This window comes from Nicotiana tomentosiformis, chromosome 3, assembly GCF_000390325.3.
Source record: "Nicotiana tomentosiformis chromosome 3, ASM39032v3, whole genome shotgun sequence".
NCBI classification, from domain to species: domain Eukaryota; kingdom Viridiplantae; phylum Streptophyta; class Magnoliopsida; order Solanales; family Solanaceae; genus Nicotiana; species Nicotiana tomentosiformis.
In genome coordinates this window covers 25,503,209-25,517,186 of record NC_090814.1, presented here as the reverse complement: position 1 = coordinate 25,517,186, position 13,978 = coordinate 25,503,209, and the positions used below count along the sequence as shown (strand labels likewise).

The 13,978-nt window shown below is 35.1% G+C and overlaps 1 protein-coding gene across 16 annotated transcripts; it reads right to left on the bottom strand.

Moving 5' to 3' along the window:
- Positions 1-354: 354 nt before the first annotated feature.
- Positions 355-10,713, bottom strand: LOC138906994 (tRNA-specific adenosine deaminase TAD3-like). Of its 16 annotated transcripts, none has more exons than XM_070196803.1 (9): positions 8,248-10,711; positions 8,090-8,163; positions 6,670-6,791; positions 5,565-5,647; positions 5,350-5,449; positions 2,755-3,171; positions 2,136-2,239; positions 1,406-1,634; positions 355-772 (listed from the first exon to the last, which is right to left on the bottom strand). In XM_070196803.1, exons 5-8 carry the CDS (start codon positions 5,389-5,391, stop codon positions 1,433-1,435), a joined length of 765 nt encoding a protein of 254 aa, XP_070052904.1. In that variant the 5' UTR covers positions 5,392-5,449; positions 5,565-5,647; positions 6,670-6,791; positions 8,090-8,163; positions 8,248-10,711; the 3' UTR covers positions 355-772; positions 1,406-1,432. The 16 variants fall into 16 exon arrangements, 15 of the variants coding, with proteins under 15 accessions (XP_070052904.1, XP_070052905.1, XP_070052901.1 ...); XM_070196804.1 differs by having other exon boundaries at positions 6,692-6,791; XM_070196800.1 differs by lacking the exon at positions 6,670-6,791 and having other exon boundaries at positions 8,248-8,299; positions 8,407-10,711.
- Positions 10,714-13,978: the final 3,265 nt, after the last annotated feature.

Below are 13,978 nucleotides of genomic sequence, written 5' to 3'. Positions count from 1 at the left end.
GGGTATCAATTATGTGCTTGTAATGTGTCTACTTTAGGAATGGAAATGGTTAATAGCCAGAGTATCATATCCATCTCCTTTAATGTCCTAGGATGGGGGCTGGAACTGCTCCAATTTAACTGGACTAAGGATTGAATGTATTGTCCATTCAATCTCTGTTTCAACAATTATCAAAATGTGGTTGATTGTTCACCCCGCGATACCCTTGCTCATTGTAATACGCGATATTCATAATTGATAGAACAATCATCCAATGATGCTTCCTTCTCACCCAAAAGAAAAAAGAAAAAAAATAATCCAATGATGCTAGACAACTTGGATTTGCCATCAGGTGATGGTTTTGGTATTCGTCAATTACAGGAATTGTCTCAAAGGAACCATTTGCATGACAAATCAATGATCTTCAGACCTTGTCCCTTGAGAATTTTTGCAAACTTATTATAGATGATTTCAAAGTCAAAATAAATGTTTCATTTTCTTTCATCTCTGGTTGGCAACGAGGATACAGAGTGATATAGTACTAATGCACATTAATGTTACAGTTTTCTCGGAAAAGATTACAAACTCAGGCTACACCAGCTCTGTGAATATGAAAAAAGAATAGTTACAACAGCTGTCAAATTCCAAGGCTTAGCTTGTCCATCCTGATGCGTATTAGCTCACACTCTAAGGATAGATTACTCTTGCGAACTTGGCAGAATACCCAATAAGGGGAACAGATCATCAACAACTAGGCAAATAATTAGTTGTCAGTGTAACTTGAATTGTGAACCTGAGAGAGCAAAAAGGTAGCTTAAGTACACAAAAAACAACAGCCTATGGCTTATAAAGGGTATCATGGAGACCCACAGTAAAAAGCAATCAGAGCTCAAATACATAGATATCTGAAGTTGCTTAAAGGAGCATGCCAACCAACATGTTTTCATTCCTTCTTCTTTTTGGGGGCCTATTTTGTGGCTAATGAAATGGGCAACTCCCTATATAAATAAATTTCTTAACTTTCTCTTCATTCCATATTCGTTATTAATTCTTTTCTTTACAAAGAAATTTTTAATTTATAATCTTTTGAAAAAGATTCAAGAGTATTTTAGTCATTTTAACAAAAGAATAGCTTATCAGCATTTTTTAATCAAACACATCAACTGCTTATTATCAGTTTCAGCAGTTCTATCCAAACACGTAAATGCTTATTTTAAAAATCAGTTTCAGCATTTAAAAAAACTTTTCAGCACTACAAGCTTATCAACTATTTACAATCAGCTAATCCAAACGGGCTCTTAAAGCTCTAGTTAATACTAAACACTTTTAGTACTTATACGTCAAAAAGAAGACCGAATGTACATGTATCAAGGAGAAGTATCCACATTAACTACTATCCGACTTAACTAAGTCTCAAAGACCTAACCTTTTCAAAAGCTGATTATTGTTTGCTTCAAACACACCCAGCAGTTTTTGCATCTACAACTTTATTCCTGAGCACCTCCTCAGGCAAAACAACCCTGAAAACAGCATAATGGTGATTCAAGCTCCTCTCCCCTTGCAATCTGTGAACACTTCCTAGTGCACCAGCATTGGAATTTGGGAAGGAAAAACATATCCGTCTAACTCTTTGATGGACAAGAGCCATTGCGCACCTAATACAGCAAGACAACAGGATAGTGAAGTTGAAATCAGTTAAATATCTACAAATATGGACTTGTATGCTAACTTCCAGAATGTCATCTGAGATTAGGTTTTGATCAAATTTCCATATGATACTCCCCATGAATGAATGCACAAGGAAGAAGCCTTATCCTGAAAAATATTGATTGGACCTACTTCCTCTATAGTATAAAGATATTATTTTTCTTGTTTCAGGGTAAAACTCTACTCTCTGCTTTTGGTGTGTTTTCCCAAACATATTCCCCCCCCCCCCTCCCCCTATCTGAATGATTGTCCTTCTCTGTCTGGCACCTCTATAATCTTCTGGAATGACAGGCATACTCTCTCAATTAAGAATATAACCAAAGCTACCACCAACCAACAGTTCACCGCAGTATTCAACAAGCACAGACCGTTGATGGGTGGAATTACCCAATTGAAGCTAAGCAAGAAAAAAAAACTAGTAAAACAACAGTTAAATCATATGAACTTACATTGCACATGGCTCCCAAGCCAGGCAAATGTCACATCCAGTGCATAGATAAGGTCTGACTGATTTAGAACTATGGTCATTACTTTGGAAGTCAGAGTCCGTGATCTGAAAAGGTATATTATGATATATTGTTCATCAAAAAGTTGACATGTGTGATTCAAGAGAGAAAAACTTAATTTTTATACGTTTTGGAAATGAAGAACAGGAAATTATTGATGACAAAGGATGAATAGAAATCATTTTTCTAGCATAACAGCTAAAGAGACAATACGGTAAAAGTTTTTTTTCTTTTTTGAAAAATCAAGTTCATTTCATTGCTAACGCGCCATCATAGTGTCAAAAGTAAATATAACGTGAGCGAAATCATCACTCTTGGAAAAAATATTTGATATCATCACTCTTGAAATTATTTGAGTTGTCTAAAATTCTCAAGAAACAACAGTAGACAAAAATGTTCGCAGGGCCCTAGGCGCGCGCCGCAAGATCAGTATTTCTTCCTGTAGAAGGAAGGGAGAATTTAGCATACAGCTGCTGGGAATCAAGCAGTCAACATATTATTGAAGCGATATAACAAAGACATAAAGGATAAAAGGCATGTAGCTTAAATCTGTTGAACTTACGTTCTGTCTTTTCGAAGGAGACAGTGTGCAATCCTCCTTGATAGAGTCCTCCCCATTAAGTTTGTAATCAGGAAAAAGTTGTCTATCCCTGGCAGAAGAATGCTCGACAGCTACAATAGCAGCATGACGCAAAGGATGCCAGCAACCAGAGCTTGGACTTAACGATTGCACAGCCCATCGCGAAGGATGTAGACAAGCAACATTACTAATTATATGTTCAAATTCACCGATTGAACCGCCCAAAAGTGATGTTTGCTGGTTTTCCAAGTTAGAGGAATTGAGGTTTTCTGGATAGTCAGAGCAGCTACCTTCCTTGCTGACCTCATTTGCAGGACTTGCTGAGGATATTACACGGTCACAAGCATTTGCAATCACCTGCTTAGTTGAAGGATCTACAATAACAGCAGCATTGACCACCTGCAGAGAAACTCATTGAGAAAGTTCAAGCAAAAGTAAATACTGCACGTCTGAGACATATTTACAAGAGCATACTACAGATATACTTCCTTTCTAAATGACTGGAAAAAATATAAACACAGCCTTCACAGTTATTAAGGACTGAATAATAGAAAAATGGCAAAAACATACACTGCCACAATCAGACATCAGCCATACAATCAGAAAACATCAGCCTATGGCTGGGTGAAAACTAAAAGATTACAGAGGTAGAAAGGTTAACCACATATTAATAACTATCACCTGCAAACTCATACAGTACATCGAAACTTGGAAGGATAACTGCATGCTTTTTTTATAACCGAGAAATTCCCGAAGGCCAATGGTGCGTGGGCCAAAACTCGCTAGATGGGCCGGCCCCTATACTCTTCTCTACTTAAATACTAGGCTTTTGTTTGTGGCAGGGTTCAAATCTGTGACATGTGCCTAATCCACACATCACGCGTTGTGCTCTTACCACAAGACCAAATCTCTTGGGGCGAACGATAGCTGAGTACTTATGTCAAGATAAACTAGAACTTTCACATTTGTCCCAAAGTATGTGACTAGATTTTCTTTTAGCTCGTGTTAGATAAGGACATGCATTCTCTAAATTACAGGCACTTCATTTGCAATATTGATTCATCGACCAACTTTAGACAACTGTCTTAATTTGCAAATCAGGTGTATCCAGGAGTAACTTGGACCCAACCTTATGCATCTCCTCTCCTTGAAGCACCTGCCTTCTCTTGGACTAGTGCACGATCTACTTTACTTCGGCACTCATCATACCTTCCTACCTCCTAAGAAAGCCATATGTTTACCATATCCTCTAGCTAATTTACCCATATCCAACTGGCCAAACCGTCATTCTTCCGTCTCTTGGGTCTTACGCCTCTTGAAAAATGGCACTACCCACATAGCCCTGCCAGTTCGAGATCATCCTCTTGAGGCAGTCTCACAAGCATAAGTTTGACAGGATGGTATAACTTCCCCTCAGCAGGGAAACCCCCTCGAGCAAAAGAGGGACATGACCGTAGGCAAGGATTCACGTTGCATGAAACACTTCTTCCCAAACATTCAAAACCCAAAAGTATTGAATGTGAGATGAAGTAGGGTAATGCCTTCATCTAGACTCTAGACAAGGCCAAACTCCCTCCTACAGCAAGTTCAGTAAATCCATTTCTTTTATTTAAAGAGGAGCACAATAATATGAAAGCAACTCAAAAGGCGAACAACGTCTAGTCAAACTGATCCGGTGGACCAAAATACATCCTATTGAAGCCTAATATCACAAATATAAACATGATTGAGTAATAAATTTACCTTCATGAAAATCTTCGTACGAAGTATACAAAATTATGTAAAATTTGCAGAGGAGAAGGGAGAACAGCAAGATGGAAAATAAAAAGAGAAAGAGGATAACTAGTGGTGCCAAGAGGAAACTTATTTATCTTTCCTCTTCCTTTCCTCTTTCTATAGCTAAATCAAACAAGGGTAAAGAAAACTTTATAATCCTCTCCCTTTCTTTTCCCTTTCCTAGTTCCGAATTGTGTTCTAGTTCCTAAATATCCGGAGCCTTTCGGGATACTCAAGACTTTGTTATTTTCTTCACTTTCCTAGTTGCCAAGCAAAGCATTCATCATTCTCATTTTCAGATATAAACATTGCCACTGCTTCAATTCATTTATGCTTGAAATTTTCTTCTAAATGAAGTAGCTGGTAGAACTTTAGAATCAAGAATGCGTAAGGAAATTAGAAATATAAACCACATGGTCTGTTTGCCTTGAACTATTGAAACTATTTCTGGTTGTCTAAAAAAGTGATCATTAGAAATTTGATTAAGATAATCACTTTTTTATTGGTAAAATTAAGATGATTGCTTTTTTTAATAAGGAAGATAATCGCTTTAATTAAGTAATAGCTGCTAAATAGCTCTAAAATATGATTTCTTTTAACCAATTGGAAAACACTAATTGTGATTAAAGGCACTGATCCAATCCAAACAAAAGGACCCTGAATCTATTTGTCTTTTTCTTTTATTCTTTTGGTTCTTGGGTGGACGGGGAATAGACACCGACATATGTATAGGAAAAAATGTTGGAACAAGTAGAATAAGACAGACTTCCAAGACAATTGGAGAAAATGGTAAATAGTTACCTGACCATCACAAGATGTTGCCAAATCAATGGCATGTCTCATGAAACTGAAAACTGATTGTGACTCCTCTTCAGTAAATCCAGCTATGCCACTGATGTTGCTGTAATTGGGGGAAAAAGAAAAAAGGTCAGGTCAGTTGCAAATAAGCTAGCCCTACTGCCCTAGGAGATGCACACATAGGCAGAATTCTCCCGCCTTTTTCTTTCCACACTTACTAGGTTGGCGGATGATAGGAAGTAGGCCAGAGCTTGCACTGTTCATCCCATTCTTCTTTTGATGTTGCAGCATATTTGCATACCTGCAAAAAGCTGATTTAAACGCAGAAATATAGAGTTTATGCAGCTAAAGGAACATAAAACATTTAAGATAAAGGATAACAAGCAATAAGTAAATTGGAACAACGAAAACACCAACATAAAAGTAGTGTTTACATATATATAAGCAAAGAATCTGGAGTATTTCTTCCCTTTGTTATAACTATAAACACTTTAGACCCACTCCCGTCAGTACAAAAAATATGAAAAAGCAACATCTTGAAGAGCTTTGCAAAATATCTGATAAATTTATCCCATCAGTAAACAATGAAGTCTTCCTGTTTAGAGGAAACAAAATTTCCACATGACTAATCAATACCAACACTGATATTAGAAATTTCAAGAACTTGAAAAACAGATTGAAAGAGAACTTCAGAACAACTACCTGTTTGAAAACATTAGACCAATGGAGCTTGATGACTCAGTTCCACATATGCTACATTGTCCTCATTTTAAGCCACGCCACTTGCTTTCTAGACAAAGATGCCTATTTTACCACAATTTCTAAGAATTTGCCAATATTTGGAAACAATTTCAACTTTCATCAATCCCTTGCATTTTAATTTCCTAGTTGTATGAATCTCTATATCTTACTTCCGAAAAACGATTATATCGTGTTAAATCAAAAACACAAGGGTCCATTTTCAATGAGGAAGTCAGATATCCTAAAAATATGAACATATTGGAACTTGAAAAATTAAAGTGTGCCACATACAGAAAAAGAGCTAGTACTAAATATTCAATTTTTTCTAGAATTACACAGAGGCAAACTAGCAAATTTGACATGCCACAGGCATATAAGATCAGACTATATTTTTAGTTCACTTAAGCACATTGGTTTCACTATAGAAATGCAATCTAATTGCGTAATACCTAGGCTTTCTAGCCATCACTCGAGTATCATGTAATCATTGTTCAGGTCGACAGAGGACAAAGGTGTTATGTAACTACTTATATATCAAACATCAACTAAATTTTGGAACTATAAGATAAAAGGATGACCCACTTTTATAATGAAAGCACTCAACTGGTATGATTTGACAAGCTAAAGAATCTCATATGGCATGGTATCCACCTCGCCATCATTTTCAACAGCCATAGATAAAAGCAAACATAATTGAAGTTTTCCTGTAAAATGAAAAACAAAAAGACCCTACCGTCACCAGATTATATTCACCTGTCTTTAGGCCAACAGGAGAAGCCATCTATACTGGCATAAAAATGTAGTATTTGAAAAACCAAACGCAGATGCAGAAGCTTATAACGCTTCCTTCAGTATAACAATGCAAACCCAGCAGCAAGCAATATAAGCTTATTATCTTTAATGGACTTCTTTAAAACATATACCTCACTTAGCTAATTATTTTTTTTGATACTGGTACCAATATATTAAGAAAAGAAAAGCACTAAGGCAGTGCAAAGCCATATGTACAAGGGGGAAGATCAAATCTGATCCACCAGACTTACAAAAAACCTAACATGTCAACTAGGGACTCTGTATTCTCCACATGCCTTTCTTTACACCAAAAATAAAACAGTAGAATACAATTCATCTTAACATTCTGAAGAGTATTGTATCTGTCTTCAAAAACTCTTGAGTTCCTCTCTATCCACACTGTCCACCATACAAAAGCAGGTATCACTCTCCACCATGTCTTCTGACTGACTACACCTCCCATGTTATTCCAGGATTTTAGAAGCTCCAGAGTAGTTGCAGGCATTGTCCATCTAAGGCCCACAATGTTAAGGAACAATTGCCACAATTGACTAGTGATAGGACAATGCAGAAACAGATGACTGTTGGTCTCCAGATCTCTGCCACATAACAAACATCTCGAGCATAACAGAAATCCCCTTCTTTGTAGGTTGTCTTGGGTTAAACATGCTTCTCTTGCTACCAGCCATGTGAAACAAACCACCTTAAAGGGAGCTTTTGCTTTCCATATGTTCTTCCATGGCCATCCCACTGTATGCTGATCTGCATTTGTAAGCATGAAATAGGCAGATTTGACATTGTATACCCCGTTCTTGCCACAGTGCCAGAATAAGGTGTCTTCATTTTCATTGAGCCCTTTGAACCCTTCCAAAACCTTAAAAAAATCAGCAATTCTCCCCATTTCCCAGTCATTCAGACCTCTTCTGAAAGTGATATTCCAACCATGGTGACCCCAAGCTGCTTCCATTTTAATATCAGGCATGTTTGCAATACTGAAAAATTCTGGAAACATCTCTTTAAGTGGACCATGCCCAAGCCAATTATCATTCCAAAATAGTGTCTTCCTACCATTACCCACCCTTGTCTTCCTAATTATAGAAAAGGATAAAAGCTTGACAAATTCAACCAAAGGAAAGAGGAGAGTTTTCGGAGTTTTAGTGATATGAAGCCTATAAACAATAAATAAGCTCAGAATGAGATAGTAAATGACCTCCATCAATGCACTTCTTTTGGACACGCTTCACATGCCGTAAATTTTCCAATGGTGCAATTTGATTTAACTTCCTGATTAAAGTAAAATGCAAACTTTCCCTGAGGACTCTAAAAAATTAATTAACCAAAAAAAAGGGGAGGACATGAAATACAAACCTGACTAGAGTATTGGCATCTTTAGGTTCAATCACAGCAGCATGAACTTTCACTTCAAGAAGAAACACAAAAGAGGGATTAGAATCAAAGCATTAAGAAAATGGGAGCGTTACAATTTGCTATAAGAAAAAAAAGGGGATTCGAAGAATGTGAAAAAACCAGTGGGAGGTGAGGCAAAAATGCTTTTCAGGTATGTGTATGATTTGTGGAGTTACACTCTCTGTATTTGCAACTATATCTTCATCCTTATTCTTCATTCTTGTCGCTGTATAACTTCTAAAAGTGTTGCCTTTGCTGCAATACGGGTACCGCCGGTGGCTCTGTTCATAAAAAGAGGTCTGGCGTTCGGCGCTTGTTACTGTTTAAAGGGGCAATGAAGTGAGATTTATTGTACCCGGAAAAAAAAAAGTGAGGTTTCTGGGCTCGGTAAAGGGCCAGATATAGCCACGTACTATTAGAAAAGTTTTAAATATAGCTCTTGTTATACTTTTCGTCCAAATATATCTCTATTGTTATACTTGTCACATCTCCTTTTTCCGAGGAATAGTGAGTTTTTCCAATTAAAGTGACATTATTCGAAATGGGATTATTTATTTAATTAGAGTCGCCACTTGAGATAATTATTATGGTGTCCCAAGTCACCGGTTTATTTTAAAATCCCAAATCGAGAAAAATTGACTCTATTTTATGGTCCGCGAACACAGAAGACCGGGTAAGGAATTCTGTTAACCCGGGAGAAGGTGTGAGGCAGTCCAGAGTTCCATGGTTTTAGCACGGTCGCTCAACAATTAATAATTGGCCTAATTATCTGATTTATTACATGTTCAAAACCTATTGTGCATTTTATCTTTTATCGTTTTTAATTAAATATTTAACCGCTTTTTAATATTTATGGAGTTATTTCTTGAACAAGTTACGATGTCGTACACTTGTCGTTCTAGCACACATTGCAAACTGCGCCACGTGAAACGCACCCGCGATTTACAACATGTTTATTATTATTATTTTTGAAGTTATGGTCGAGTCGCGTGAAACGCGCACTCGAGTTGGGGTTTACGTGACTATGCCACGGGAATCATACCCATAGTCACAATGATTTATTAATCGTGCCTAAAGCAAGCTACGAGGTTCATGAGTGATTATTTTCCTAAGTTTGAGATCAAGCATGAAGGTTTAAGAATTATGGAATGATTTATTGTGGCCAAACTACAAAATTGATTAAGCTAGTAGAGTTGTTGCTGTTGGGTAGTGAAATGGGCAATCGGTTGAGGTAACTATGTTTGGACCTAACAAGGCGTTTGACAAACAACTGCCGCACTACTATTTTATTAATAATATTGATTAACATGTTTGGTGCATGACTGGGGCCACTCATGAACAGCAGCGACCTAATGAGTTTCAGAGTCCATTTGACTCTTTAAGTTAATTCAACGTATTGGGCGGTGGCCCAAGTAAATCAATTTTGGCCCCTATTGAGGCCTAGCATGTCCAAACATTGAATTTCTTTTGTCTCTAATCACCTGTGATGAAAATGTACATTTACTTAACATTTACAATACTAATTTGAACCATTTTTATCAAACAAAGTACTCATGAATTAAAGGATGAACTACTCATATGGAGGAAATCTCAAATTACAACTAAATGGCTACACAGATTTGATGTTTCAACAATTGAAATTAATATTACAAACCATACATGTCATAAATGACCAATTCTTAAACTCTGCCCTTTATATTGACACTTTTATACATGAACTTCAGTTGGTTCCATAAGTGTTCCCAGAATTTAATTAACCAAACAGTTTGAACATTAATTAGATCTGCAAAACGTGACTTCTAACACAACTGATTTCAAAATACAAAAAGCTCTTTAGTCACTAATTAGCATACTCCGATAGAAATCTGACATATTCAAAGCAAGCATATGGAATATAGTGACCGAATCATCTTAGATTCAAAGCGAAATGTAACATTAACGCCTATTCAATAACAAACACTCACGGATCTCAATTCAAGTTCAAAGCATACATATTCTTATAATTTCATGACATCAAAATCAAACAGAAGCATAATTTAAGGAAGGAATTTACCTCGACAGCAGCGGAAACAATAAAAGCTGAACCAAATAAAGGTCAGAAAAAAACTTTAAGATGAAGCTCAACAACTCAAAGGGAGAAAAGCAGCAATAAGTTTGGATTCCACATCTCTTTTGAAAAACCCATGAAAGAGAATTAGCTTTCATATCTCAATTCAAAATTCCAGTTGCTCAGTTCTCTTGTTTCAACCATTTCGTGTGTGCTTCTGATTTTTCCCTTTAACTCCCTGAATTGCGTGTGTGTGAGTCTGTGTGTAGGTGTGAATTGTCTTTCTATCCCGATCTGAGAGTGAGACAAATGAGGGGAAGTGCACAATTAGTCACTAATTACCCCTTTGCTAAGACATGGGTGCTGTGTGTGTAAATAGTGACAGCAGTCGTTTAACTTCATGGGTCATTTAAATATTTAGGACAAAGTATGTTATATTTACGCTTACGCTTTAGAACATCATGTCATTAATTTTATATGTGCACTATAAATATTAAAAATATAATATCCTTAACTTATATTTGCAACTTTTATTGTTAAACTTTAGGACCTCATGTCCTTGACTTCATATGTACAGTTTAAATGTTAAGTACATGATGTCCTTAACTTCATGTGTGTAGTGTAAATATTAAGGATATAGTGTCCTTAATTTTATAAGTGTTGTGTAAATATTAAGGACATGGTATCCTTAACTTCATGAATGTTGTGTAAATATTAAGGACAAAGTATCTTGTATTTGCACCTTCCGTTGTTAAACTTTAGGACATCATGTCCTTAACTTTATATGTGCAGTGTAAATATTAAGGACACGGCGTCCTTAACTTCACGTGTGCAGTGTAAATGTTAAGGACACCATGTCCTTAATTTTTACACAGCACTCATGAAGAAAGGGTAACAACGTCTTTTCGTATTAATTTTAATAGAGTATTGGCTATTTTTGCTCAGCATTAAAAATACTGAATAAAAACTAAATACCATATTAAAAAGTGGCTACCCCACGCCATTTCTACAACAAATGAGTCTCCCCCTCTTTTGAATGTATATCTATGTGAGAAGAGTGAGGGCTTGGGGCGGATGGGCTTGGGCTAAAGTTGAGCAATTGGGCCATTTGGCCCGGCAGATGCCTCTTTCATTCCTTTCTTTTAGGAGATTTTTTCCTTCCTATACAATATTTGAAACTTATTTACTAAAATTGTCTTAATTTTATATATTACCCCCCTTAAACAAGGATTACTTACAAATTATATATATTACACCTTAAAAGGCTCGCAATCCATTATTATTGCCTTGAATTAGGGGATTCTTTGCTTGAAAAAAGGCATAACTGAAGGGAACAATGGTGTTAACCACGTTTGAGTATCTGATGGTGGCAATAGCAGCTCCCATCATCGGAAAAGTGTAGGCCCGAAGTATAAAATCCTAGATCGTGCTGAGTTATTGGAATATCTTGAGTGATTGGCAAGATTGGCTTGAACATCAAGTGGGTTATGAGCCTCGGAACGATAAACTTTGGCTACAAAATGCCGAACCAGTCATAGATTAAATTTGGTATTGAACTCTTTAAAGGTGATTGGCTTTTCCATTGAATGGCTCTGTTGAAGTATTGTACTACTGTCCAAAGTTGGATGAAATGAGTTGGATGAAAATCCTCCTCGACGATGAGCAATAAAGAGTTTTTAGTATTCAGGTGTTTGACTCTCCACCATTGATAGCCATTAAAAAGTTTTGAAGCTTTGAATTCGAATTTGAATTTTCAAAAACCATTATTTGTTTGGATTGGGTGTTGTTGCAAATGATTGGGAATATTGTTTTGAGTTTATATCTCAATTTTGAGGGTGTTTCGTGAAGATTAGACTTGATTTTGGCTAAATTTCAGATTGAAACTCGAAGAAGAAGAAGACATGACATACCATATACTTACGAAATTGTAGTAAAGTTGTAGTATAACTGTATGTAAATTGTATATATATATATATATATATATATATATATTTGAATGTTGTATGAAAGTTGAAAATAGTTGTATAATGTATGAATCGTTGTATAAAATTTATATTTAAGTTATCAATACTATATTTTTGCATAAAGTTGTTCAGATTGAAACTCTAAGAACAAGAAGTCGAAGAAGAAGAAGAAGAAGACGACATGACATACCATATACTTACGAAATTATAGTAAAGTTACAGTATAACTGTATGTAAATTGTATTCTATTGTGTGTGTGTGTGTGTGTGTGTGTGTATATATATATATATATATATATATATATATATATTTGAATGTTGTATGAAAGTTGAAAATAGTTGTATAATCTATGAATCGTTGTATAAAATTTATATTTAAGTTATCAATACTATATTTTTGCATAAAGTTGTTTATATGTATCAAAATTTGTCCAAAGATTTTACGAGGTTAATAACTATCGTGCGGGGCTAGTAAAGTATTTTGTTCACTTGATTGGTTAACTTACCTAGTACACTAATCTATCACAAATTAACGAAACCTATTTAAATCAGCACTAAAATGGATACATCGTACTTACAATTAATAATATACAATTTGATGGTACAACAACATACAAATTTTAAAACAAATTTCGTACAAATTTAATATAAATTGGTATATCTACAAGAACATACATACTAAAAATAAATTTCATACAACTAATTATATAGTATACATTTATTTACAACTTTCATACATTATTTTTACCGAGTTAAAATACATCTACAACATCATACAACTTAAATATAATTTTTATACAAATTTTATACAATATATCTTTTTGTATATTTTGTATCTGATTTATATATATTTTGTATATGGTGTGTGTTTCTTCCTCTCTAAAATTTCAACAAACTTTCTCTCTTAATACAATTTTGATATATATCAATAACTTTATGTAAAAAGATTGTATTGATAACTTAAATACAAATTTTATACAACGATTCATACATTATACAACTATTTTTCAACTTTCATACAACATTCAAATAAATAAATATATATATATATATATATATATATATATAACTACAATTGCGTAAGTATATTGTTTGTCATGTGTTCTTCTTCTTCGAGTTTCAATTTGAAATTCAGCCAAAATCAAGTCTAATCTTCACAAAACACCCTCAAAATTGAGATATAAACTCCAAACAATATTCCCAATTGTTTGTAACAACACCCAAGCCAAACAAATAATGGTTTTTGAATACCCAAATTCGAATTCAAAGCTTCAAAGCTTTTTAATTGCTGTCAATGGTGGGGAGTCAAACACCTTCAAAATTTATCGATTGACAATTTCAATTTGAACACCAATTGTGCAGCATGAAAGGAAATTGCTAAGTTAAAACTCTATAGTAAAACGATTGGAATACATTGATGAATCCCATTAAAAATATATACAACATGAAAGGATAAAAAATAGAGGACATCAGAGGAAGAAAAATTGGGAAAAGAACATAGAACGAGAGATTGAGAGATAGAGTGACAGAGAGAGAGAGAGAGAGAAAGAGAGAGAGAGAGAGAGAGAGAGTAGGAGGGAGAGAGAATAAGGATGAGAAATAATAGATTTCATATTCAATTCCTTATATAAAGGGATACTCATTTAATTCCTAAAGTGTATATAATTGGTAAATTGTATATG

What these genes read in the sequence shown, in the direction of transcription:
- LOC138906994 (XM_070196798.1), bottom strand. An exon ending in TCCTATCATCCGCCAACCTA is followed by an intron (nt 5,450 to 5,564) that starts GTAAGTGTGGAA and finishes CCCCAATTACAG; the next exon opens with CAACATCAGTGGCATAGCTG. An exon ending in GCTTGGGAGCCATGTGCAAT is followed by an intron (nt 1,635 to 2,135) that starts GTAAGTTCATAT and finishes TTGCTGTATTAG; the next exon opens with GTGCGCAATGGCTCTTGTCC.